Raw genomic sequence first — 22,664 nt, forward strand, 5'->3', positions numbered from 1 at the left:
CCCTTGGATCCCCAGGTCTCCCAGTTACATGCATACACACAGCGATATACACAGCCACGCAGTGTTTGTGCTGCTGTTCCTGGTGCCCGGCGTGTGGCCCCTCTGAACCACTGCCTGTTCCCTGGTACTTGGATCTGTACACACACGTCGAATGAAAAATGTGGAATGAACGTGGAATGAAAATGTCTCTCAACAAGGTGAACAGTTAGAAATTGAGTTTAATAAGACAGAAGGACAGACTGTAGTGACTGGCACAAAGCCCACGGTCGGGTGAGCACACTGACCAGCCTGTTGATGTGTTACTGGCTTCTTTTATCCCCCTTTCTATTTTCTAACACCTGTTCTGCCCCAACACGTGGAACCTTGATTCCTCCTTTGCTCTGATCCTTTCCCTAAACACCCCATAAGCCCCATACAATCCCAGGACACTCTGGGGTCCCTTCCAACTGGGATATTCCACGATTCCTCCCCGTGCCCCAGGAGCCCCTCACGGCTGCAGGCAGCGAGCCCGGGCCGAACACATGAGGGTACACATGAGGGTACACACATGAGGCTACATGTCGTCGTCACGGTGCGACAAGGCGCAGCACAGCCCTGCTGTAAAGCACCCCAGCAAGCCTGAGCGCCTGTTCATGCTCGGGTCTTCCCCCAGGAGCCTCCACAAACCCCTCACGTAACGGCCGGCCCCCATCCCTCCCTCTCTGCCCGCCTCCCCGGCACGGAAGCTCGGGGCTCTCGCGAGAGGCACGGCCTCTCTTCCCCCTTTCCGGCAGCGTGGGGCTCGGGCAGCCGGCCGGCATGGCGCTCTACAACTTCAAGAAGATCATGGTGGTGCCGTCCGCCAAGGTACGGTGCCCTTCTCTGTGTCCCCCCCGTCCCCGTCCCTCAGCGCGGGCAGCCCCTGCTCCCGCCGCGCCTCAGGGAAGCGCCGCCCGCGCTGCCCGGCGTGGCCTCGGCCTTCGCCCCCCCCCCCCCCGGGCTTATGGGCTCGCCCTAGGGCAGTGCGGGGCGGCCCGGCGGGCTGTACCATGCAGGGCGCGGGGGTGCCGCCTGAGGTGGGGTCCTGCGGCTCTGCTGCCCTGGCGGGGCTGGCCCTGACAGGAATCCCGTCTGTTCCCCCCCCTCCCCCGCTCCGCGCCATGCATTTATCGAAAATAAAGTTATTTCCTGGTTTAAAGAAGGAGTTTTGTTCCGTAGCAGTGGGGTGTTAGCCATGCTGGGGCTGTGGTGGTGACAACCGAGCCTGGGCATTAGTGGGGCCATTTCCCGAGCTCTGCTGGGGAAAGGAGGTCAGACCTCAAATAATTGGCAGGAAAACCCCACTCAGAATGCACAAACTTTCTGTTACTGCTTGGAGATAAAAGTCTGTGGTTCGGGTGTTTTACCCTAAAACATGCTCAGTTCATCCATTGCAGAGCAGTGCTGTGGGCCACACCACTTAATGGGCCTAACTGCTCTGCCTGCTCCTCCACCAAAATACAATTACTGCTTTATCGCTGTATTAAAACTTGACAACTTGCGTCATTAATAACATTTCTTTGATTGCAGGACTTCATAGATTTGACATTGTCAAAGACTCAGCGAAAGACTCCAACCGTCATTCATAAACATTACCAAATCCATCGGATTCGACAGTTTTACATGCGAAAAGTCAAATATACTCAACAGAATTACCATGATAGACTCACTCAGATCTTAACAGACTTCCCCAAATTAGATGTAAGTATTTGTTCGTTTGATCATAAAGGAACTTCATGAATCAGAAATTATTCTGCAACAGTGGTTTTATTAGAGTTTATTTTGGCCTGAGCAGCACACTGCTGATTCCCTGCGTGGAAGATTTAGAATAACTCTCAGCAGATTTTTTGAGAGTAAATTTAGGCAAACTTGTTCTACAAAAATACTTTATTCTTACTAAGAAAAGCCTGAATTGTGCCCCTGGGTGATTGCCAAAGGATGCATTTTCAAGGTTTTAGCTGATGAGCTAGTGTTGGCCAGAAACTGCTGTTAAATGATGAGAAAGAAAGTTTCTTAAGTATGTTGTGTTTGTGTGTTTCTTCTTTATATATGTACATGTAACTCATTATGTTCCTGTGGTCAGTCTTTCCTACAAAACACCTACTGGAAGTTAGCAATACCCAAGCATGTCACATTGCCTCCCATCTTCAGTTCTTCAGAAGTGTTAATTTGACAACAAAAACCTTATTCTTGGCCACACAGAGGATATTGTTGGAAGTGCATTTCGACAAGACACGTGTAGTCTTAACTTCCCAGCAGCTACAGCTGCATCCAGGTGTCCAGTGGGACTTCTTTATGGACAGCTGTACCTCATGCAGCCCTATACCTTCCTGCTGTTTTTGTATCCAGTGATCATTACTGAAGTATTTCCACAAATGTCTTCTGCATTTTATAATCTCTTGATGAAGTTTCTGCAAATAAATACATAAGTAACTAAAATAGCCTTCTAAGATGAAGTTGGAAAGTATTTTATAGTGCAAAAGAAGAAATGGAAACTATATGAATGCCTCCAGGATATGCTTGCAGAAGAAATTCGATGTGTTAAGAATTATGCATGTAATGACCAAGGATATTGTTTTCCTTAGGTAAGATGATAATGAAAACAGCCTAGGTTGTATAGTCACTTGTGTTGCTATATTAGAGAAAAAGATGAACTTACATAGTTGCCAAGACATAGTCATCTTTAAGAAAATATGAACCTTAATTTTACTTTATGCTTTTTTTTTAGGACATCCATCCTTTTTATGCAGATTTGATGAACGTTCTCTATGACAAAGACCACTACAAGCTGGCGTTGGGGCAGATCAATATTGCCAAGAATCTGATTGACAAGTAAGGGACATTCATTTCTTTGATTTTCTACCTGTGTGGTAGGTTGCTAGCTAACTTCTTATTTCATTGTCTCTGCAGTGTTGCTAAAGACTACGTGCGCCTGATGAAGTACGGCGATTCTCTGTACCGCTGCAAGCAACTGAAACGTGCTGCTCTGGGACGAATGTGCACGATTATCAAAAGACAGAAACAAAGCTTGGAATACTTGGAGCAAGGTCTGTGTAATAAATAGGCTAAAACAAAGGAGCATAAAGAGAATATAAAATTTATTTGTACAGAGAATAACAGTTAAAAAGAGAAAAATGTGTTTAATATGGAATGGAGATAATGGGAACTTAGAAATAGTTCCAAAACCCCCAAATACATAGAACTTATTTTTCAACTGAGTGGTTCTCTCCTTTTAAATTTAAAACTTTATTTTGTTACTAATGGTTATAAAATGTTTTTCCTCGCTTAAAGATCACAGCCATGCTTTTATTTATCATTTTCATTTACATATTTTGAAAGATTAGTACTAAACATTTTCCAAACATTACTTCTTACTTCAGGCTCATTATTCCTTCAGGCTGTGTTGATTGGCTCATTCTAGCTAAGAGACAGTGGTCTTTATTTTTAAAATACTTGATAAATTTCTTTTTTTGTTGTTGTTGTGTGTAGATACTTCTGTAGTTAACAAGCAACTATATATTTTCATAAATAATCACTCAATAAATTTATGATGTCCAAAAATATTATTAAGTCGCGAGTAAATACTTCAGAATATGAATTTTTCTCCCATCCAAACTGAAATTATCCCAAATACTTAGGACTTTTTTTCAACATTTCAGTGCGACAGCATTTGTCTCGTTTGCCAACCATCGATCCCAATACAAGAACTCTTCTGTTGTGTGGCTATCCAAATGTTGGAAAATCTAGCTTTATAAATAAGGTGTGTGCGAATGTTTTTGTTTGTTTGTTTTGTTTTGTTTTAATTATACTGAGATACCATTTAATTAAGATGAAGTAACATTTAAGCAATTTGATTTCATTATAGCACTGTCTGATATGAAGGGTGGGAAACTTAAATGTGTGGATAGAGACTGAGTGAAATTTCTGGAGGGTTATATGGAAACTTGCAACAGATTGCACTCAAAATCATTATCTTTTCCAAAATAGCATGTATATGATTAACATATTTTCGAATAGATAAAGTCTTGCAGAGAAACAACCAGAATAACTAGTTTTTAGCTTTTCTGTAGCAAAGGAAGTGTGTTACAATTAGGATATCTTCCTTGCAAGTTTAGGAAATGATCAATAAATGTGTGTGAATAACTTGTTTTAAGGTTACAAGAGCAGATGTAGAAGTGCAGCCTTACGCCTTTACCACCAAATCTCTCTTTGTGGGACATATGGATTACAAGTATCTGCGTTGGCAGGTAAGAACCGTCACTATTCTGCATTTTCTTACAGGAATTAACTGGTTGTAATCTGATTTGCCATTTTGGAATGTGAGTTGCATTTTTGTGTCTTGATAAGAAACACTGTCTGAGAGCTTCTCTGCAACATCTTCTAATACAGTGTGCCAAATGAAGGCAGCAGTCCAAATCTATTTCAAAAACGTGTATGTATGTATGTGGTTTTAGTTGGAGGGAAGAATTGGAACTGGAACGTCTGACTAAGGACAGCTCATTTCTTACCACCATCAAATCCTGGGCCAGGTTGGGGCAGGGCTTTCTGTACTTGCTCACTACTTGGAGTATTGGTTATTCTGAAACCTCATTCTTCTCCCTTTGTTCCATTTTCCCATTCTCAACTTGGCTGAGTTTACAGTCTTATTTATGAATGAAAGGAAGGAATACTGCTGTCTAAAAAGGATAATATCGACCAGAAATTGCGTACATCTTACAGAGTATCAATTACCTTGTAATGGGGCCTGAGCTAATTCTGTTCATTTTAGGTAGTAGATACTCCTGGTATTTTGGATCATCCTTTGGAGGACAGGAACACCATTGAGATGCAGGCTATAACTGCACTCGCACATCTTCGTGCTGCTGTGCTCTATGTGATGGATGTCTCTGAACAGTGTGGGCATAGCCTGGAGGAGCAAGTAGAACTCTTCAGAAACATTAAGCCATTATTTGCCAACAAGGTAGGTTTGCTTTACATTATTAATAAAATCCTTTTTTTTTTTTTTTGTAATGCAATAGCTTGGATTATGATTCTTTTTTTTTTTTTTTCTTTTTATTAGCCACTTATAATTGTTGCAAACAAATGTGATGTGAAGAGAATTGCGGAACTTCCTGAAGAGAGTCAGGTGAGACGACTACTCCCACCTCTCTTTTTCTTCTGAAATTTACAGAAATACTATGCAAGATTCATGGGTTTGCATAATTTATATCGGGCAAAAAATTTTACATGATCATTTCTAAATTTCATTGTCTAATAGTGTAATGGAAAATAGTTTTCTGGGTCTTGATCCATATGTCTAATGTATGTACTTGCATTGTCTAATGTATGTACTTGCCTGCCTATTGTAAATGCCAAACAGAAAGCAGCTCCCTAGTGGTTTCAGAAATCTTGGACACGCTGTGAGAACTACTGTTAATTACTACAGTAGTTGGAAGACTGAATGGCCTTGATCAAAAATGCCATTTCACTAAGAGTTCAGGCTGAACTGATAGTTGCTGCCAGTTGCAGCAGGAGCTCCCGTTGGGCAGCAGTTTGCATATGTGCAGGGCTAGTTCTTTTGTATCTGTGACTTCAAGGACACATTGAATTGGTATTTCTTTCTCACTCTTTTTTTTTTTTATGCATGTGTCATTTACAGTCACCATATAGAAAGTGGCTATTTACTTAAAAAAAAAAAAAGATAGAACTGTAGTTTTAAATTCCTCTCATGTTTTTAGAAACACATTTTAATGAAATACTCAGTAATGAGTTCTGTATATTGATGTTAGATTAAAATTTCAGTTTTTAATGTAATGATACATTAAGAAATGGGCAGAATGTAATTATTTGGCAAAATGTTTCTATTTCAGAAAATATTTGAAACTTTTGAAGCAGAAGGATTTTCTGTCATAGAGACAAGTACTCTAACAGAAGAAGGTGTAATCCAAGTTAAAACAGAGGTACGTCTCTTTTCTCTCAGTTTCATTCAAAAGGAACAGCGGATGTTTTTGCCTCATTTGAATGAATTTAATCTCAGTTAAACTGTGCGTTATAGTGACAAGCTTTAAGCATGCTATCCTTAATGTCCGTTTGAGCCTCTGTGGACTTGGGGGCAAATGGAAACTTACATCTAATACCGTTCAAAAATTACGGTGATATTTTGTCAGGGTCTTGTTGCTTGTTCTTATAGTCAGCCTGTTATAAAAGATGGGTTATACCAACAGACCAGTATCATATGCATCTTCCCATGCTCCTTTTTTATATAAAATACTTTGATACTTTCTTGAGAGCTAGAGAGGTAAGACAGAAGATAAAATACAAAGCTAGATATTTGGGATTGAAAGCTTGCGGTGTCATTTGTTGGGTCAGGATGACTTCATTCCTTACCTTCTGTTGCCATGTGCGCTTTCAGGCCTGTGACAGACTGTTAGCCCATCGTGTTGATACTAAAATGAAAGGAAATAAAGTGAATGAAGTGTTGAATAGATTACACTTGGCCATGCCAGCCAAAAGAGATGACAAGGTATGTTACATATTTACACTTTTTAGTATATTTTCCAGTACTCTTTAAGAAGGAAAAGAATTCTCTCTTTGCTTAACACGTGAACAGTTTGTATGATGAGATTTGCTTATTTTTTTGAATCTATAACTGCCGTTGCTGGTGGGTGAGTCAGCCTGGGCCTTTGCTTTCTTTCAAAATCCGTTATTTTAAAACGGTGATTTATAGCTTTATAAAAAAATGGATTCAAGACTTCAAGACTTCTTCCTATTTTTTTATTGGGATGAATTGTTGCATTAATTTCAGGAGCGGCTGCCTTTTATACCCGAGGGAGCAGTAGCACGGAAGAAGCGCATGGAAGTAGACACACCCAGGAGGAAAACAGTAAGTGGCATCTCTTAATTAGGAAATCAGCGGATGGTTTTTAAATGCTTAATAATAGCACATAGATTTACAGCTATGAGATATATAAAGCTGCGTATGTCTTTGCAGGAGAGAGATCTTGAACTTGAAATGGGAGATGATTATGTTTTGGATCTTCAGAGTAAGTATTATATGTCTCAGTGTTATTATTGATCAATAAAGTTTAGCTATTTCAGTCTTACTGGAGAACGCTTAACCTGGACTCCGTTCAACTGAGTAACAGTGCCACCTTTTTATTTCTTGCAATCCTTTTCTCCTGTTCCAAAACTGGTGATCTTCATTGATTCTTCCTTGGTTTGTAATGTCTCTTAGTGGTTTCCCATTTTAGAGTTGCAGACAGAGTGACTGGTCTTGTGATTCCCTTTCACTTTATATTGTGGTGTCTCATTAATTGTTGATGCTGACTTTGTTAAGAAAGCATCAATATGAGAACTGGCTATCTGTTGCTTATTATAGCTTGCAGTGGACTTGTCATTACCGAACAATATTTGGCAGTAGGCAGGGAATCAGAGGTATTTATGAATACGTCAGAGATGCTGTCATGTTTTTGCCACAGAGGGATCTGAATTTATTTTTTTTATTGCGATGAGCCTTGTTTTCTGTCATTGAATGTTCTTTGAAATTGTTTTTGTCTTTTTATTAACGTCTGGTTTTGTGTGTTTGCTTTTATTTAAGAATACTGGGACTTAATGAATGCATCTGAAAAGTATGACAAGATACCAGAGATATGGCAAGGTCACAATATCCTCGACTACATTGATCCAGATATAATGAAAGTGAGTTTTCCTTTGTACTTTTTACACATTCTTGCCTCTTCGTCCCTTTATTTGTTTAGCGTAGATTGCTGTATTCCTGGATAAAAACAATATGTTATGAAAACAAATTCTTCTACACTGTCTGCGCTTGCCATGGGAAAAGATACTGTTTTCTGAACGATCAAGGACACAGTTTCAGAAGAATGGAAAATTACCCTTTCAGACCTAATGGTGATCTTATCTTTTGAATCTTAAGATATGAGTGTTGCAGGGGAAGTTGTGTTTCCTTACTCTATGACTGTAGCCAGAAGGAATGTAGTTATCAAACAAAATAGACTGAATTCTCAATTTATAGCATTTTTATTTAATAACAAAATCCATCCTTATTTCCTGGTGGTTCTTCAGAAGTTCTGAGTGCAGACAGCGGAGCCTGCTGGTTGTGCAGTTGGGTTCATCTGAATTGCTAGTGCTCCAGAATCATGGTAAATTAGAAATAGGAGGTTTTTTGAGAGTGTGTTACCACAAAGAGCACAGCTAGTACAGGTCACAGTACAGTATATGCGAACTCACACAGTGGGCAACTTCAGGGCAGCCGTACAAATACAGCCAAACGACAGCGTGATGTGATGTGATCAAGTAGGTCTTCATAGGACTTGAATCCCCTTGGATTCTTGCTCAGTAATCTGTATCACTAACTGCACTACGCATGGCTGGAGGGGCCCTAAAATAACACAGTTCCGTCTTTGAAGTGTCTGCAAGCTGTCTTGAAAAGGCTCTGCGCCATACAAAAATGTGATGTTGAGGATTGTAAGTCAAGGATTTGATGAGCATCTTGATTTTCATTTAATCTCGTCTAAGAAACTGGAAGAATTAGAGAAAGAAGAAGAGCTGAGAGAAGCTGCTGGAGAATATGACAGTGAACCAGAAAGCGAAGATGAAGAAATGATGGAAATCCGACAGCTGGCAAAACAGATCCGAGAAAAAAAGAAACTGAAAATCCTGCAGTCAAAGGAAAAAGATACTCGAGGGCCGAGGATGCCTCGAACGGCTAAGAAGGCAAGTATAGGACACATTCTGTAGTAAGACTTTGTTGATGTGTAATAACTTATAAAACCACGTAATAATTTTGGGCACTGATCGATTTTTCTCATGTTTGACCCTCTCCCTTGCTGCTTTCTTCCTTCTGTGCTCCTAGGAGTTCTGATAACTACTTAGTTATGGAGGCCAAACCTTTCTTTTTTTTCTTTTTCTGTAACACAAGTGAGTCTTTTATAGGATTCCATACATATTGTAGGAAAAGTTTCTAAGAGTATAATTCAGCTTGTTTAGTTGGGTTGCTGCATCTTTCTTTTTTTCGCATATTAAGACAAAATTAAGATATAAATACAATTTTTTAAAAGAAACATGATTTCCTAACTGTCTTTTTACAGGTCCAGCGGAAGGTGCTAGAGAAAGAAATGAGTGATCTTGGACTTGACATGACTAACAAAGATGATGTAAGTTTCTGCTAATTTAACACTGTGCTCATCTAAGAGAGATCAATTCCGTTATATGCTAAATTTCTTTGTGCACATGTGAATTGCGTGTCACAGCTGACAGAAGAGAGAGGTGGAATCTATTAAGGAGGAAACAGGAAACCTAAATGAGGCGGTTGATGCTGGAATTTTTGAGTGATGTGAGAATAACCTGTTGGGTTGGCTGAAAACATGTACTAATGTATGTTTCTGTAGAATCACAGATGTATATATGCAATGCTTTCTATTAGAAGTCTTTTGGAATTGTAGAGGATTCAAGAACTGGGTTTAATTTTCAGGACTGCTGTGTTGGATGAGACACGACTATGTCAGAAGTAGTGATATTTCAGAAAGTGATACTGGATCAGGCTCATCTTTTTACAGTTCATTAATGCTGTGATCTGTACTTGAATTTTTGATACTGTGACTGGCATTTTTAGATGTAAGTCAAAGTACTTCAAACCTAGATTTGCCTTAGGGAGCCATTTTCTTTTATCGTAAGTTAAAAAAAAAATATATTTTTGTACAGCAAATCCCGCAGTATTATGGATATGTAGATCTTGAGACCTTGAATTCTGTAACTGAACAAGGGGTTAGGAAACAAGGAGTGTCAACAGTGCCCATCTGAAGGAAGCATTCACGCTTCTCGGGGCTGATATGCCATGTTGACTTAAGAGCTATCTCAGCGAGGAGGAGTTTCATACTCAGGCTGTGGGATGATGGTTCCCTAGGGCTTTGTCCTGTAAACAGGCGCTAATCAGGGGAGATTGCTGCACTGCTTTTTTGCTGTTGCAAATTAGCTTCAGCATTGCTATCCCTTAGTTTGTCTGTGTCTTTTTATCCATTACTTATGAACTTAGTGAAAAAAAAAGATTATAAGAATGGAATTCATAATTTTGAAAAGAATATGCTAATATTCACCGAAATTTGAACATTACTCTGGGACAGAAAGACAGTGACCACCAGATGACAAGGTCTTTTGTTATTGTGGAGTAACCAAAATGCTTCAGGTATCATTTTGTCTTCTGGTATCCGAAGTAGCTGTTTGCATTATGACGGTGAATCAGAGCAGTTTACTTCCTGTGTTTTCATGTTAGCCTAATTAGAAATGGGGCTATGTCCGAGCTGCTTGTTTCCGTTTTCAATAACCAAAGTGCTGCTTTGAATTTCAGGCACATTACGCCAGAAGGTCCCGCAGTGTCACAAGGAAACGTAAACGTGACGAGTCCGAAACCCCTACGTCTGTGGCACGCAGTCGCAGCTCCTCTCGCCCGCCACGGGATGTCTCTGGGCTCCGTGATGAAAAGGTTTGTTAAAGTCACCTGCCCTTTACAGCGGGTGGAACAGCACCACTCTACTTAAACCGGCTTCTGGGAAACTTGCAATACTGGTTGGTTGTGCTCGTTGAGAGTTCCTCTCTCTTCCCTTTGCAGTTTCATCATCTGTTTGAACTCTCTGTACTTTAAGAACTCCTAGTTCATTCTTAGAAATAAGATGTAATAATACAGACTAAGAAAGTACTTTTTTTTTTTTTTGAAATGCAGTTATTCCAGAAGAGTTCTAAAATCTGTATATACTCTATAATCTAATAGTGGAGTTCCACCTTTAGTGAGTTCTAGGGGTATCGTGATCGTATTTTTAGTGTATTGGGGGGAAAAAAAAGTGTTTTTTGTAAGGAAGTTTAGTGTTACTTAAACTTATAATATGCTAGAGTAGCAAATGGTGGTTTGTGTTGGGCGGTATTTAATGCCCCGTTAAAATCCTCTAGCTTTGTGGTTTTTTAAAGGTAAAGCTAGTTACCTGACTTGCCGAGGAAGTCACTCAGCACGTTTGTATGCTTGTTTTTAAATAGATGGTGAAGAAGGTCAAGACCATGGCAAAGAAAGCTCAGACGAAAATGAATCGCATGGGCAGGAAAGGAGAGGCAGACAGACACATATTTGACACCAAGCCAAAACATCTGCTGGCCGGAAAGAGAAAATCGGGTAAAACACAGAGAAGATGAGCGGTCTTCTGAATTAAAACATAATTTTATTAAAACTCACTGTTGGTCCTGTTTTGGTCCTGTTTTCCTTTTTTGTAACAGAGAATAGCAAAAAAAGCACATGCTTGACTTAGGGGTAAAGTATTTGAAGCTCCAAAAGTTCTGATACGTTGATGTTGCAGCTCTAAGTGGGGTAGTAATAGCACGGGAAATTTGTCAGTACCAGTGGCAGAAGCCATTTCTAAATAGACATGAAAAATGACACTGCTGACTTTCCTGGAGCAATAAAGCATTTCCTATTTTATGTAAAGCTAGGTTTAAAATGAGGTTAAAATATACCAAAAAAGTATTTGTTAATAAAGCTGGCACCAGAATTAAAAACACACAGCTTCATGAGGAACTGAATCAACGAAGCTTGGTTTTCTACGTGCCTGTTAATTCCCAGATGTAGGCGATGGGTTCATGTTGCAGGTAAGGCTGGAACTGGTGGGAAGGGACGGGAGACGGGCAGGCACTGCATCCAGTTAGGGGTTGGGCACTGAAAGCGGTTTGAGTGAATTAAAACACTTGCCAGTTAACTAAGCTGAACGGTGACTGCAGCTGGAGCAATAGTCGTAGTTTTAGTGCTGCCCTGCAGCCTAACGATCTGTAAAAGCATGGGCAGGGAAGATTACAACCTAGATTACTCATATTTCAGATTAATATTAATTAGTATTTAAAAATAAGGATCAGACTAAAATGTTTTGAGTTCATGTCAAGACTTTTTCTCTTCAGAAGCTGAAAACAAAAAATGTATACGTGCAAGGCAAAATGCATTGTCAAACTTTAAATATTCCCTTTTTGTCCCTAGTTGGTCAAAAACAAGGTAGAAAATATCTGTAAGTTCGTAAAAGCGTGCATTATAAATGTGTTACATGGACAAAACACGAAGCACAGTTTTAAGAGTTTATACTGGAGCCCAGTAAGACATGTAAAAATATATGAAGAGGTAAGGAGGAGAATCCTTGATCTTGTTTTTACTTGGAACTATTTTTCAATAGCAGAGGGTGTTGTGGTTAAACCCCAGCAGGCAGCTACACACCGCACAGCTGCTCGCGCACTTTCCCCAGGGAGACGGGGGAAGGAACCAGAAGGGCAATAGCGAGAAACTCCTGTGTTGAGACTGAGACGATTGAGATAAGATGAGCAAAGCAAAATAAGACTTCAGTCACCGTTTCCCACCGTCAGGCAGCTGTTTAGCAAAGAAGGAGCCAGCACGCTTAACAAAAGACAAGTGCTGTAACTCCCGCTGTCTCCCCGCCCTTCTTTGCCCCCAGCTTTTATTGCTGGCCCAAAGCCCCACGGTAGGGAACGTCCCCGTGTCATCCTGGCTGTGCCCCCCGGCTCCTGGTGCACCTGCAGCCTGCTGGCTGGCAGGGCGGTGTGAGCAGCACAAGGCCTCGACTCCGTAAGCGCCGTTCAGCAGGGCGTAAACCTCACTGTGTGAGCCACGCTGTGTTTTCCATCACAAATCCAGAACACAGCACCCTGTGAGCAACTATGACAAAAACTTTCCCAACCAGGCCCAACGCAAGGGGGAACGGGAGTGCTCAGGTGTCAGTTTTCACATAGTGGAGTTGTAGTTGTGGATTTACACTCGTATTCCTTCACTTGTCTCCTTCATGTAATAAATTCAGCATTAAAATTATCTTTAATGCTGCAAATAAGTTCAACATCAAGAAAACCTTTAATATCAAAACAGTTAGAGAACTTTACAGAACTGTTTAGCAAAACTTTGCTTTCAGCTTCACGTCCATTATTCAGGATACGCTTTGTCAGCTCATGCCCCAGGTGGCTATGTGAAATAGAGACCTTTGTTCTAAGTGTGTGCCCTCTTGCTCCCAGCCATATTGCTTCAGTGACGCCTAACGGGCAGTCTGTTCATGGGGCAATTACGTCTGCAAAGAAAAGCACAGTCCACGTTTTTAGGTCAGGAGTTTTAATTTAATTAATCTTATATTTAAGACAACCTTTAAAAAGTATTCCAGGTATTTCAAAAGGACTACAAAGACATTACTTGGGTAACGTGGCTGATTGAACTGAATTCGAGAGCTGTTACACTGCATTACTATTCCCCCCCCCATTATTTGCTTCATGACAATAAATCCGCTCAGGTCAACATACAACAGCTTGCCCCTAAAACCGTAAGCGTAGAGCTGCTGGCACAAGTGGGATGAGAAAAACACAAAGCATTTGAAAAACTGGGTTTTACCTTGCCACCAGGCACAGACTAGTTACAACCACAGCTCACAGACACGGAGAGCCAGTAGGAACAATACCCTATTTCACCAAGAAATGACCCGAAGGTACCTGGATTGAGTGGTCTGCTAAGAGAAGAAATCAATTTAAGTTTTTTTGGGGCTGGGAAGAAAAGGCACGATCACAATGGATTGGCTCTTATGCTCTGTTGGACCTTCTGATTAACTGAAATTAAGACATGGTATAAACCCCCAAATTCTCAATCCTGAATTTCGGTATTGAGGTTTGCATTCTCCAGGACCTTGGGAAGATTATCACAGCAGATGTTGCACAAAAAAAGAACTTGCAGCAGGAGGCCTTTGTTTTCTGGAAGATGAGGAAGAGCTACCTAGTGCACATCCCTCCTGCAAGGACAGGCTACTACCTACGTTAGGTACCTACCATCCATACCTAAAAATTAATGGTTAATCATACCGATGGCCAGTATTTGGTTGTCAGCTAAACAGGTGGGGGACAGGGAGAAATCAGTGTTTGATCTAAAGCACACCACACAGCACTTGCAGTCTGTGTGGAAACTCAGTCCACACAATCCAATTACTTAACCTTTATGTGCTTGGTTAATTACACAGTACAGTAGTTGAAGCGATGCGCTCTGCAATTAAAATCACCCTAACCACTTTGAACTAATCACTTCTCCTTCGGAGATTACTTTTCCCAACATCAACGCAGAACCCAAATTCCTTCGTAATCGCTATTTCACAAGACGTAGTCACCTCGAGGGGACGAGCCGGGCAGCAGGCAGCCCAGCGCCCTCCCCAGGGCACGCACTTCTGCAAGGAAGGGCCAGCCGGGCACATGCGGGCCGGGGGTTCTTTGATATCACCGGAGGCAACGGAGAAAGATGAACCCAAGGGGGATTCTTGTATGACTGTTGCTCATTTTAAATGACATCAAGCTTAATTCACTCAAGGGGAACAGGGCTGGGAGAAGGGGTGAAGAAGCAGGAAAAATAAGGCTCTAAACACCTCTGTATAACATTATTTGTTAAACGTGCTCCATGCGGGCCACTTTTCTGCACCTGAGTCGTGAGTTCCCACGCTTAGCGCATCATTACTAGCCTTCAGCATCTTTCACTGCAGCCATTCACATTCTGTGTATTTTTTCATGATCAACGAATTTGCCCAAGTTAGGTAAGTTATCCCACCACTTAAAAAGAAAGGTCTCTGCTATCAGTTTAAACCACGGAGTAATCTTGACTTCGTTCCTGGAGGCTTTGTCTAAGAGCTGCTTCAGTTCTTTCTGCGTCACGTAACGGTAGCTCTGGATCTCGTTCGGATCGGGGTTCAGCGTTACATCCTTCTGCACGAACAGGATATAGTCTATTTCGTGTTCACCCCAGATCCCATCAGACTTGGCCTTGTAGTGAATTCGGGTCAGATAGACAATTTCCTCTGGAGTTACCTACAACCAAAACACACGTCAGAACAATTCAACTGCTGGGCGTTACAGAGAGTTACCAGCTATTACCATCCTGCCGCATAAATTATTCCTCCCCTCAAGTATTCAGCTGCACTGCACTTCCTTCATAAATAATTGCTAGGAAAAAATAATTTTTGTTGCACTTTGATCAGACAAATTGCACAGCATCTCTCTAGGCAGACTCACCGATAATATTTTGACAGGATTTCTTCTGTACACTTCAGTTTCAAATAACATTTCCCAGAGCCTACAGCACGCTTCTGGAAGCACTGACGGACGGCCACTTGTACCTGCCCCTTCTCTCTCAACCCAAGGGCCCAACAGCTCTTTGACACCCAGGCCAGAAGCGCTTGCTGACAGAGCACGTGTAACGCTGACCCAACAGGGATCCGTGCAAACAGCAGAGCAGGGCATTAGTTCAGGGGATCACCCAACCATCGTGTTCCCCAATAGCCCGCAGCTTCTGTGTCCCACGACACAAACGTACCTAGCTGCAAAGCGTGGAAGGAGATTTTGATCACCAGCATAATCCAGCCAGCTTTACCCTGCTCTCTGTGCACTCCCAAATTGCCACCGTACCAGAAGGCAGCCAGAAGCAGGGAGTGCAGTTGTTTTGGAAGGAAAACCAGGTGCCCAGGGCACCCTTTTGCCCACAAGAAACCTGGAATCACAAAGGGACTCGTACACAGATGGTGCAAGTTCTCTTGGGCAAGCAGGATAGCCTGCTCAGGAGAAAATGTAGGCACCCATAGTTAGAGCTGAAGCAATACACTCCTGCGTTACTGCTGAGGCCTCAAATGCATTAAGCCCTCTGCATCTCCAAAATTAAATTCATTTTCAGATTTCATGCTGCCCCCATCTGCTAGCTGCAGTTACTCTGTGAGTCAGCACACGCTGTTAAGAACTGCCCTCTCTCCTTTACCTGCTCCATGGGGATTCCTAACTCTGCTTTCATTCGTCTTTGTGCCGCTCTTCGAACACCAATGGCATCATTTTCTTCCAGTTCCAGCGGGTGGCTCAGTGGGTGGCTACAGCAAGTGTTGGTAAAACAATCTGCAAGAAGTTTCAGTTAGCACACTTTTAACATGTATAAATCGTTAAAAGAAAACACAAAAAACAAAGCCTGAGACGTAGACCAGCTAATCACCATACTACATTTTTGTTCTCATTTGGAGAAAAGGTTCAGAGAGGAAGGAAGTTTTGCATCCCCTTATTTTTCTTTCCATTTATGTACCTGGATTTGCCTGTCGTGTGCTGCTTTGCAGGTTAGTGGCTGACAGACACGAACACACGCGTTCTCTGACTGCACAGCATCTACTTCAAAAGCCAGTTTGAAGAGACCTTGCAGATGCTGGTTAAAGCAACTTTTGAGTTGATATGCAAAAGAATATTGACAATACCTCCAGCGCTTGCAAGACCAGCTGACAGTAAGTAAACAGGCAATTTATGCTTGTAAAAAGTTGTAAGAACGTACTCTCCATACTCCAAGTATATTAAAAATTATTTATCAGTAACGTGGAGCAACCGATCAGCCAACCTTTCACCTTTAACAGCCTAGCTCAAAAAGCATCTAAAACGGAATCTGATGATTCCGTACAAGCTACATTCAGGCATTTTGATTAATTAACAGTCAAGGAAAAAAAAAATCAGTCTGTAGAATAAAAATTTGCTTGGAAGGAAGGAAAGGTCTTCCTTTCTCAAGTTAGAAACAGTTCCATGATAAATTAAACGTATGTCCTTCCCAGAGGAATTAAAGCATTCTCCACAGCTGCCAGAGCAATTTCTCCAGTGCCATACAGTACGTCTTGCAACAGATAAGGTAAACAACATATACTCCGCCATAAACAGGATCAAACAAGTCAGGTAGCAATCATTTCCCAACATGCCTACCAATAAATTCACGTTCCCACTATGTTGCTTCATCCACAAGAGAAGTGCATCTCAAAAGTATTTACAAGGATCTCCTCTCCAAAGAGAGAAAATTCTAAAGCCTCAGAAGGAGTTACTCTGCAAAATTAGACTGACATATTTTTAAATATAGATTTAAACGTAACATTTATGTGCAGTGTGTTTCAGAACTAACCTGGAAATGTAATTTTAGCATTTGACCTCTGCTGCAGTAACAGCTTGTTTTCTGTATTAAATAAGAAAACACTGAATGCTCGGTGTAATAACCCTAAAAACAAAAACACAGAAAGTTATTTTACAAAGGAGAAGAATCACATGAAGACAAAATTTCAGGGCTTAGAACGGCCTCATTTGTTGATAAACTCAAAATTTTTCAAGTGTTAAAAATCAAGGATTTGACGAAAAAGAGTTATTGTTTAGGTTTTTGTGTCAATATATGCTAAACATTATGAAATTAACAAAGTACTATGAACAACGATGCAAAAATTACAACAGAAAATGAACTCCCTCAAGCACAGCATAATTGCTTTTTTTTAAACAATTCTGAGCTTATTATTCCTCGCTCTTCAGGAAAATGCTTCCCATAACTAGAAAAAAGAAAGTCACAAACTGCTAAGAGATTCACAAACATGACTAGCCTAAAATAAAGCCCATCACCAATTAAAATGACAACCAAAAACCCTTTCCCACTAGAATCAGCTGAAGCAGAACTCCATGTTAGCTAGTTAAAGACGGACATCAAAGCCTCCTCTACATGAGGAGAACCCGGCAAAGAAGCAAGTGGCACTGCTTAGAAAAAACTACATAAAATCAAGTATCTATAACAGGAAAATAATACCATTTTATCAACACAATGCAATTCAGAAATATTTATCATGGCATAGAGCTTATGTCCATGATCACACATTTCTCTGCTTTGCTGCTGCCTCCAACTGCTTGTTCCTCCCTACTGCAACACAGACGCTATATACAAGGCAGGGAGGCTCAGCACCCACCTGAGAAGGAGCCTTTCATTCAGCCACACTTGTATCACTCGGATACTTGTAAAAACCTTCAGTCTAACTCAGAGGGCAGTGAGGCCCCGGCCCAGGCTGCCCAGAGGAGCTGTGGCTGCCCCATCCCTGGCAGTGCCCAAGGCCAGGCTGGATGGGGCTGGGGGCAGCCTGGGCTGCTGGGAGGGGGCCCTGCCCATGGCAGGGGTGGCACTGGGTGGGCTCTGAGGTCCCTTCCAACCTGAGCCGTTCTGTGATTCTGTGGCTCGAGGCGCAGGCGACCGGCCGTACCTTTATCGATGTTTTCGTTCAGGTGACAGTTCTTCTTGGTGTCCGCTCCCACCCTGTTGTCGTTCTCATCGATGAGGATGCACATCTCCGCCAGCAGCCGCACCTGCTGCTCGTCCAGGCTGTCCGTGTTCACCTCGGGCATGGCGGTGACCGTGCTGCGGGACGACGGGCCGCGACGGGGCGGTCACACGGCCGGGGCCCCCCCACGGCCCCTCGGCCGGGCTGCTCCTGAGGGACCGGCTGCCCTGAGGGGGCGCTCCCCGAACCCGCACCCACCGCCCTCTCCCTCAGGAATCCTGCTGATGGCCGCTGGGGACCGTTGGGGTCGGTTGGGGACCGTTGGGGCCGGTTGGGGACCGCTAAGGGACCGTTAGTGGCCGTTGGGGCCCCGCCGCCGCCGCCGCGCCCCCCTCCCCGCAGCCCCTCCGCCCTCACCTGAGGGCCCGGGCCCAGTTCCCGCGCAAGGCAGCAGCAGCAGCGGGAGCAGCAGCAGCAGCGGGTGCAGCGACGCCCCTGACGCACCGCGGGGCCCCGCGGCTGCCCAGGACGCGCAGCACGCGCCACATCGCCCGTCAGCCCGCCGCCACCAATGGGCGGGCGGTGGCACGCCGACGTCAGCGCATCGCCCGATCGCCCCACAGCGGCGCGGGCGGCCCGGGAGGCGGGGCCTGGCCTGATTGGAGGGGGGGAGGGGGGAGGGAGCGGGGGGACGGGCGTGAAGCGCAGCCAATCGGCGCATAGCGAGGCGGTGGCGCGGGCCAGTGAGGAGAGGGGGGAGTGGCGAGTTAGCCAATCAGGGTGGGAAGGGCGGGAGCTGCTTGAGGCGGGCGACGTTGGTGCCTGGCAGGGGGCTTCACAGGGGCAGAGCCCCTCACAGGGACAGGAATTTGGGGGGGGGGGGGGGCAACGTGAAACCAGGCAGCACCACAAGAAATAATAATAATAAATATATATATATAAAAATACCATCCGCTGCACAGCCCCTTAGCTGTAGAAAGCGCAGGAGAAACACCCACAGGTGCCCTCACAGAGGGCTCAAGCACCCACAGCCTGCCCGGTCACTGAAAGGTTTTTGTGTCGCCCACACTCACTGAAGCGTTTTGTCCCGAGCAACTGGACGTTGGGCCTTGTGGTGATGCCTGATGTCCTTTGCCAGATCAAACACTCGCTAGGTTCATTGCTCCCTGTGAAAAAAAAAAAAAGTTAAAATAAAATAAAATAGTAACTTTTCTTTCATTATCCTAACGTGACCAAATATAAGCTATGCAGATCTACCAAAACCACTCTAACTACCGAGATGGACACACCAACCAGCAGCATGTGTGGAGACAACGCAGTTAACGATCGGCCTTCCAAGAGGGAAGCTCTGTTGGTGTAGAAGCTTCTGCCCTAAACCCAGAGCTGCTTCTGTAAGCAGGACAAAGCTGAAGTATGGCATGCAGGAGAGACAACCAGCGGGCGTGCACGGCGATGTGCAGGCTGCACGGTGGAGACATACCAAGTGTCCGTGTAGGTTACGGGGAAAAGAAAGATCTTATTCCCAGTAATAGCTATTGAGAACTTCTGTGAAGGTGTTTTAGAACCTGACTGTCAGAAAAAAAAACTACAGCTTCTGTCCTAGGCAGAGAAGCGAAGTATTTCACTTGGAGTGGTGTTTGTGAGCAACAAGTCCCAGTGGCTGATGAGAGCCAAAAAGGATGTGAGAACGACAATAAACTCTTATCACAAAACAGACAAGTGAGAGACGTCCCAAGCATTTCACTAAGGATTCTTTCAGGACCAAGTGCTTTATGTCATTTGTATCATCTTTCGTCTCACTCACACCCCTCCTGCTTTGCCTTATACCTGCTAACAAACTATTTGTGTTGAAAATAAAAGATTCTAGTTTTGGTAATGGTATGCATTACACTGAAACCTCCGAAGTTTTGCTCTGCCCTGCTTGAAAAGAAGCGTGCATGAAGTGACATATATATAGCTTTAAGACTTGATTTAATTTATTCATCTCTTGAAGTCTGCTGGCTGTTTTCCGATACTCTGCCAACAAGGAAAACACTTGTCACCACTGGGAAGTCTCTCATTTCACCTGAAAATCCACCCAGCTGCAAATTACTGACAGAATTTTGCTGTCTACTGAGTTGAAAGGAAATGCAAATACACCAAACTGGAGCAAAACATCATAATTACCCAGGAAGTTAAACTAGAAGGCAGTAAACTGCAGGATAAATAAATGCAGAATGCCACGGGATTTGACCTCAGAACACACAGACTTGAGGAATAAGCCTCTCCTCAGTTCTCAACTTGCCAAAGAAAACAAGTTTTCATTTCTCTCCACCCTTCACATCCAATCTGCCTTTTTTTAAGCTTCCTGTTCACTTGTTTTAAAGCTTAAGACTTCCAGTTCAGCCTTCTCAGCTGTAGACCTAGCTGCTGATCTCCCTGCAGCATGCTTGTCAGAAGTCAGCTTCTGCCCTGAGTCATGGCTCTTCAGAAAATACCCGTCTGAAGGCTACACTTACGTGCAGAGCTAACGCCAGCCTGGAATTTATCTGTATTGGCAGGTAATAACTCCCTGTCCTAAATACTCTGCTGTTTGCTTTCTTAAAAGACCAACTGCAGGGAAGTGGGTTGGTTTTAGCCTGCTTCAGAGAGGACAGATGGCTTTGTAGTGAAAATGTAACACATGTATGCTAAATATATAAGTAGGATGTTGTATTTGCAGTTTGCTATCTCGAGTGTGATGGAAAGACTTATGATGGAAAGTTGCATGTACAGCATAAGGTGACGATGAATAATATAGGAAACAGCTCTTTTAGCCAGGAATTATTAAGAGGTTTCCTATAAGAAGGAAAAAATAACCCTGGAGTGCTTTTATCCCCTAGATCTGGTTTTCTTTTATTTATTTATTTATTTATGTATTTTCTTTCTTTTGGTTTGAGCACTGGGCAGGAAGTTCTGCCTTTTCCTGCTACATTTGCAGGCCTGGAAAATTTTTATGTAGTGGATTCAATTATTATTCTGTTCCATTGCTGGTTTCCCAAGCCTCGTATCTTGTTTTCTCAAGTCCAGCCACGGGTGCAGAAGTGCAGCTGCAGACGGTCTGGAAGGCGGTGTCAAGGACAACCCAATGTTTGCCACTACATTTACTGTAGCACTTAAAAAAAAAAAAAAAAAGACTCATGCTAACTAATCCTGCCCCATGTTTCCCTAGGCTCCTGTACTGGTACCTGTGCAAGTGTCTTTTTTAAAACAAGCAGTTTGTGAAAAGCAGTTTGTCCTGTATGCGTTACTGTTTGTTAAACGGTGCCTTGCTACCCTTGTAATGCAACAGCAAAACAAAACCAGGCCCAGGGCTAGGGTGACAACAGTGCTCCTTGTCACGCATTTCTCGTGAAAAGGCAACTGCATCCATACAAGCCCTGTTGATTTTACGGTTAGTCACCCCGTGTCAAGGAAGGAGTTGTTTAAACCCCTGTCTTTCCTTACTGCACTGTTTTGCATCGCTTCTACAGCATAAAAAATGGTGTTATCTTTATTGCCCCCTGCTGTTAGAGAGTGAGCTGTTCCAGAGAAGACAGTTGCCAAGCATTTTTTTTTCAGGGAAATCTCAAATGTGGATTCTCCTGTGCTTTCTGGACATTTTTTCCATTACATTACATTAACAATTATGTTAGGATGAAGTAATTTCGGTAGGAATAATGAGGCTTAAACAACTTTTTACTTAGGAACTGAATAGTGGTGGCTCCAGCGGTGCCTTAGATAACGCGGCTGAGGTAACTGCACCTGCAGTAACTATAAGGAGAATTCAAAGCATCAAACAGTGCCATTTGCTCAGGTTGTGCTCAAGCTTCCTCCCAGGCAACTCTGTTCTACTCCTTGTCCATCCTCGTTTGCCTGTGCTCTCTCCCCCTTTTCCTCTCGTAAAAGCCACTTAGCTACTCTTTTTGCTCCCTTCCTTTCTCCTTTTGGGGGCGTTGAAAAAGGGAATAGGTGAAAGCTACGAGAAGCTCTCAACAGCCTAATTAGGCTGGTTATCTTCTGGAATAACCTCCAATGAAGAAAAAGATGCTAGTAAATAAAAAAAACACACACTTTTTTTTTTTTTTCCTGTTAGTACGGTTGCAATTTAGACATGACTGCACAAAAGGAGGTAGAAAGGAATAAAAGACAAAAGAGATCGGAAGGCATAGTTGTAGCTGGGAAGCACATGAAAAGAAAATGTGATAACATTTTTAGCCCTCACAACGAGGCCCATATTCTTCTGGCCTTTTTACAGACCTCTTCAGAGGCCGCTAGATAATCTGAAGAAAGAGAGCAAATAATTAGGCAAAGGCCTCTTCTGACTTTCATAATCTGCCACAATGAATTTTACATCGGGGCTTCTTCTAAGCGTTAATCAGCACAGGAATTAATCCCATTTCAATTACGCGTTGTAAGCCCCAAAGCGAACAGCCTGCTAGCAGACCGCGGCGGCTACCTTTGATTCTCTGTTTCTGTCACGGTGTCGGCGGTCCCGCTTGGCACAGCACCGAGACTCGGCATTTCTCTGCCTTTCCTATAGAAAAGCAGGGAATTCTGTCTGTGATT

At 43.0% G+C, this 22,664-nt stretch overlaps 3 protein-coding genes across 4 annotated transcripts in view; 2 read left to right on the top strand and 1 right to left on the bottom strand.

The window, feature by feature from the left end:
• The first annotated feature begins 713 nt into the window (after positions 1–713).
• GTPBP4 (GTP binding protein 4) lies at positions 714–11,245 on the top strand. Its single transcript, XM_013185772.3, has 17 exons — positions 714–846; positions 1,549–1,719; positions 2,747–2,850; positions 2,929–3,065; positions 3,678–3,778; positions 4,173–4,265; positions 4,787–4,978; positions 5,078–5,143; positions 5,868–5,957; positions 6,410–6,520; positions 6,803–6,880; positions 6,989–7,040; positions 7,595–7,695; positions 8,533–8,730; positions 9,105–9,170; positions 10,361–10,495; positions 11,041–11,245. The coding sequence occupies exons 1-17, from the start codon at positions 799–801 to the stop codon at positions 11,191–11,193; spliced, it is 1,896 nt and encodes a 631-aa protein (XP_013041226.1). The 5' UTR covers positions 714–798; the 3' UTR covers positions 11,194–11,245.
• A 1,630-nt stretch (positions 11,246–12,875) lies between these two features.
• Positions 12,876–18,691, bottom strand: IDI1 (isopentenyl-diphosphate delta isomerase 1). 2 transcript variants are annotated; one of them, XM_048047590.2, is made up of 5 exons: positions 18,516–18,691; positions 18,081–18,235; positions 16,973–17,065; positions 15,812–15,942; positions 12,876–14,871 (listed from the first exon to the last, which is right to left on the bottom strand). In XM_048047590.2, the coding sequence occupies exons 1-5, from the start codon at positions 18,644–18,646 to the stop codon at positions 14,554–14,556; spliced, it is 828 nt and encodes a 275-aa protein (XP_047903547.2). In that variant the 5' UTR covers positions 18,647–18,691; the 3' UTR covers positions 12,876–14,553. The 2 variants fall into 2 exon arrangements, with proteins under 2 accessions (XP_047903547.2, XP_047903548.1); XM_048047591.2 differs by having other exon boundaries at positions 18,081–18,308; positions 18,516–18,655.
• Positions 18,692–20,473: 1,782 nt separating this feature from the next.
• The window catches only part of WDR37 (WD repeat domain 37), a 43,671-nt gene continuing 41,480 nt past the window's right edge, over positions 20,474–22,664 (top strand). Inside the window, exon 1 of the mRNA XM_013185755.3 lies at positions 20,474–20,638. The gene's annotated coding sequence lies outside the window, so the exon portion shown is untranslated. The remainder of the gene's footprint in view (positions 20,639–22,664) is intronic.

This window comes from Anser cygnoides, chromosome 2 (genome assembly GCF_040182565.1).
Source record: "Anser cygnoides isolate HZ-2024a breed goose chromosome 2, Taihu_goose_T2T_genome, whole genome shotgun sequence".
Classification (NCBI taxonomy): domain Eukaryota; kingdom Metazoa; phylum Chordata; class Aves; order Anseriformes; family Anatidae; genus Anser; species Anser cygnoides.

Coding starts and splice junctions, on each gene's coding strand:
- GTPBP4 (XM_013185772.3), top strand. CDS start 799: ATGGCGCTCTACAACTTCAAGAAGATCATGGTGGTGCCGTCCGCCAAG. Junction 4,979..5,077: donor AGCCATTATTTGCCAACAAG/GTAGGTTTGCTT, acceptor TCTTTTTATTAG/CCACTTATAATTGTTGCAAA. Junction 6,881..6,988: donor ACACACCCAGGAGGAAAACA/GTAAGTGGCATC, acceptor ATGTCTTTGCAG/GAGAGAGATCTTGAACTTGA.
- IDI1 (XM_048047590.2), bottom strand. CDS start 18,646: ATGTGGCGCGTGCTGCGCGTCCTGGGCAGCCGCGGGGCCCCGCGGTGC. Junction 18,236..18,515: donor AACTGGGCCCGGGCCCTCAG/GTGAGGGCGGAG, acceptor GTCGTCCCGCAG/CACGGTCACCGCCATGCCCG. Junction 17,066..18,080: donor GAACGAAAACATCGATAAAG/GTACGGCCGGTC, acceptor TTTTGTTTTTAG/GGTTATTACACCGAGCATTC.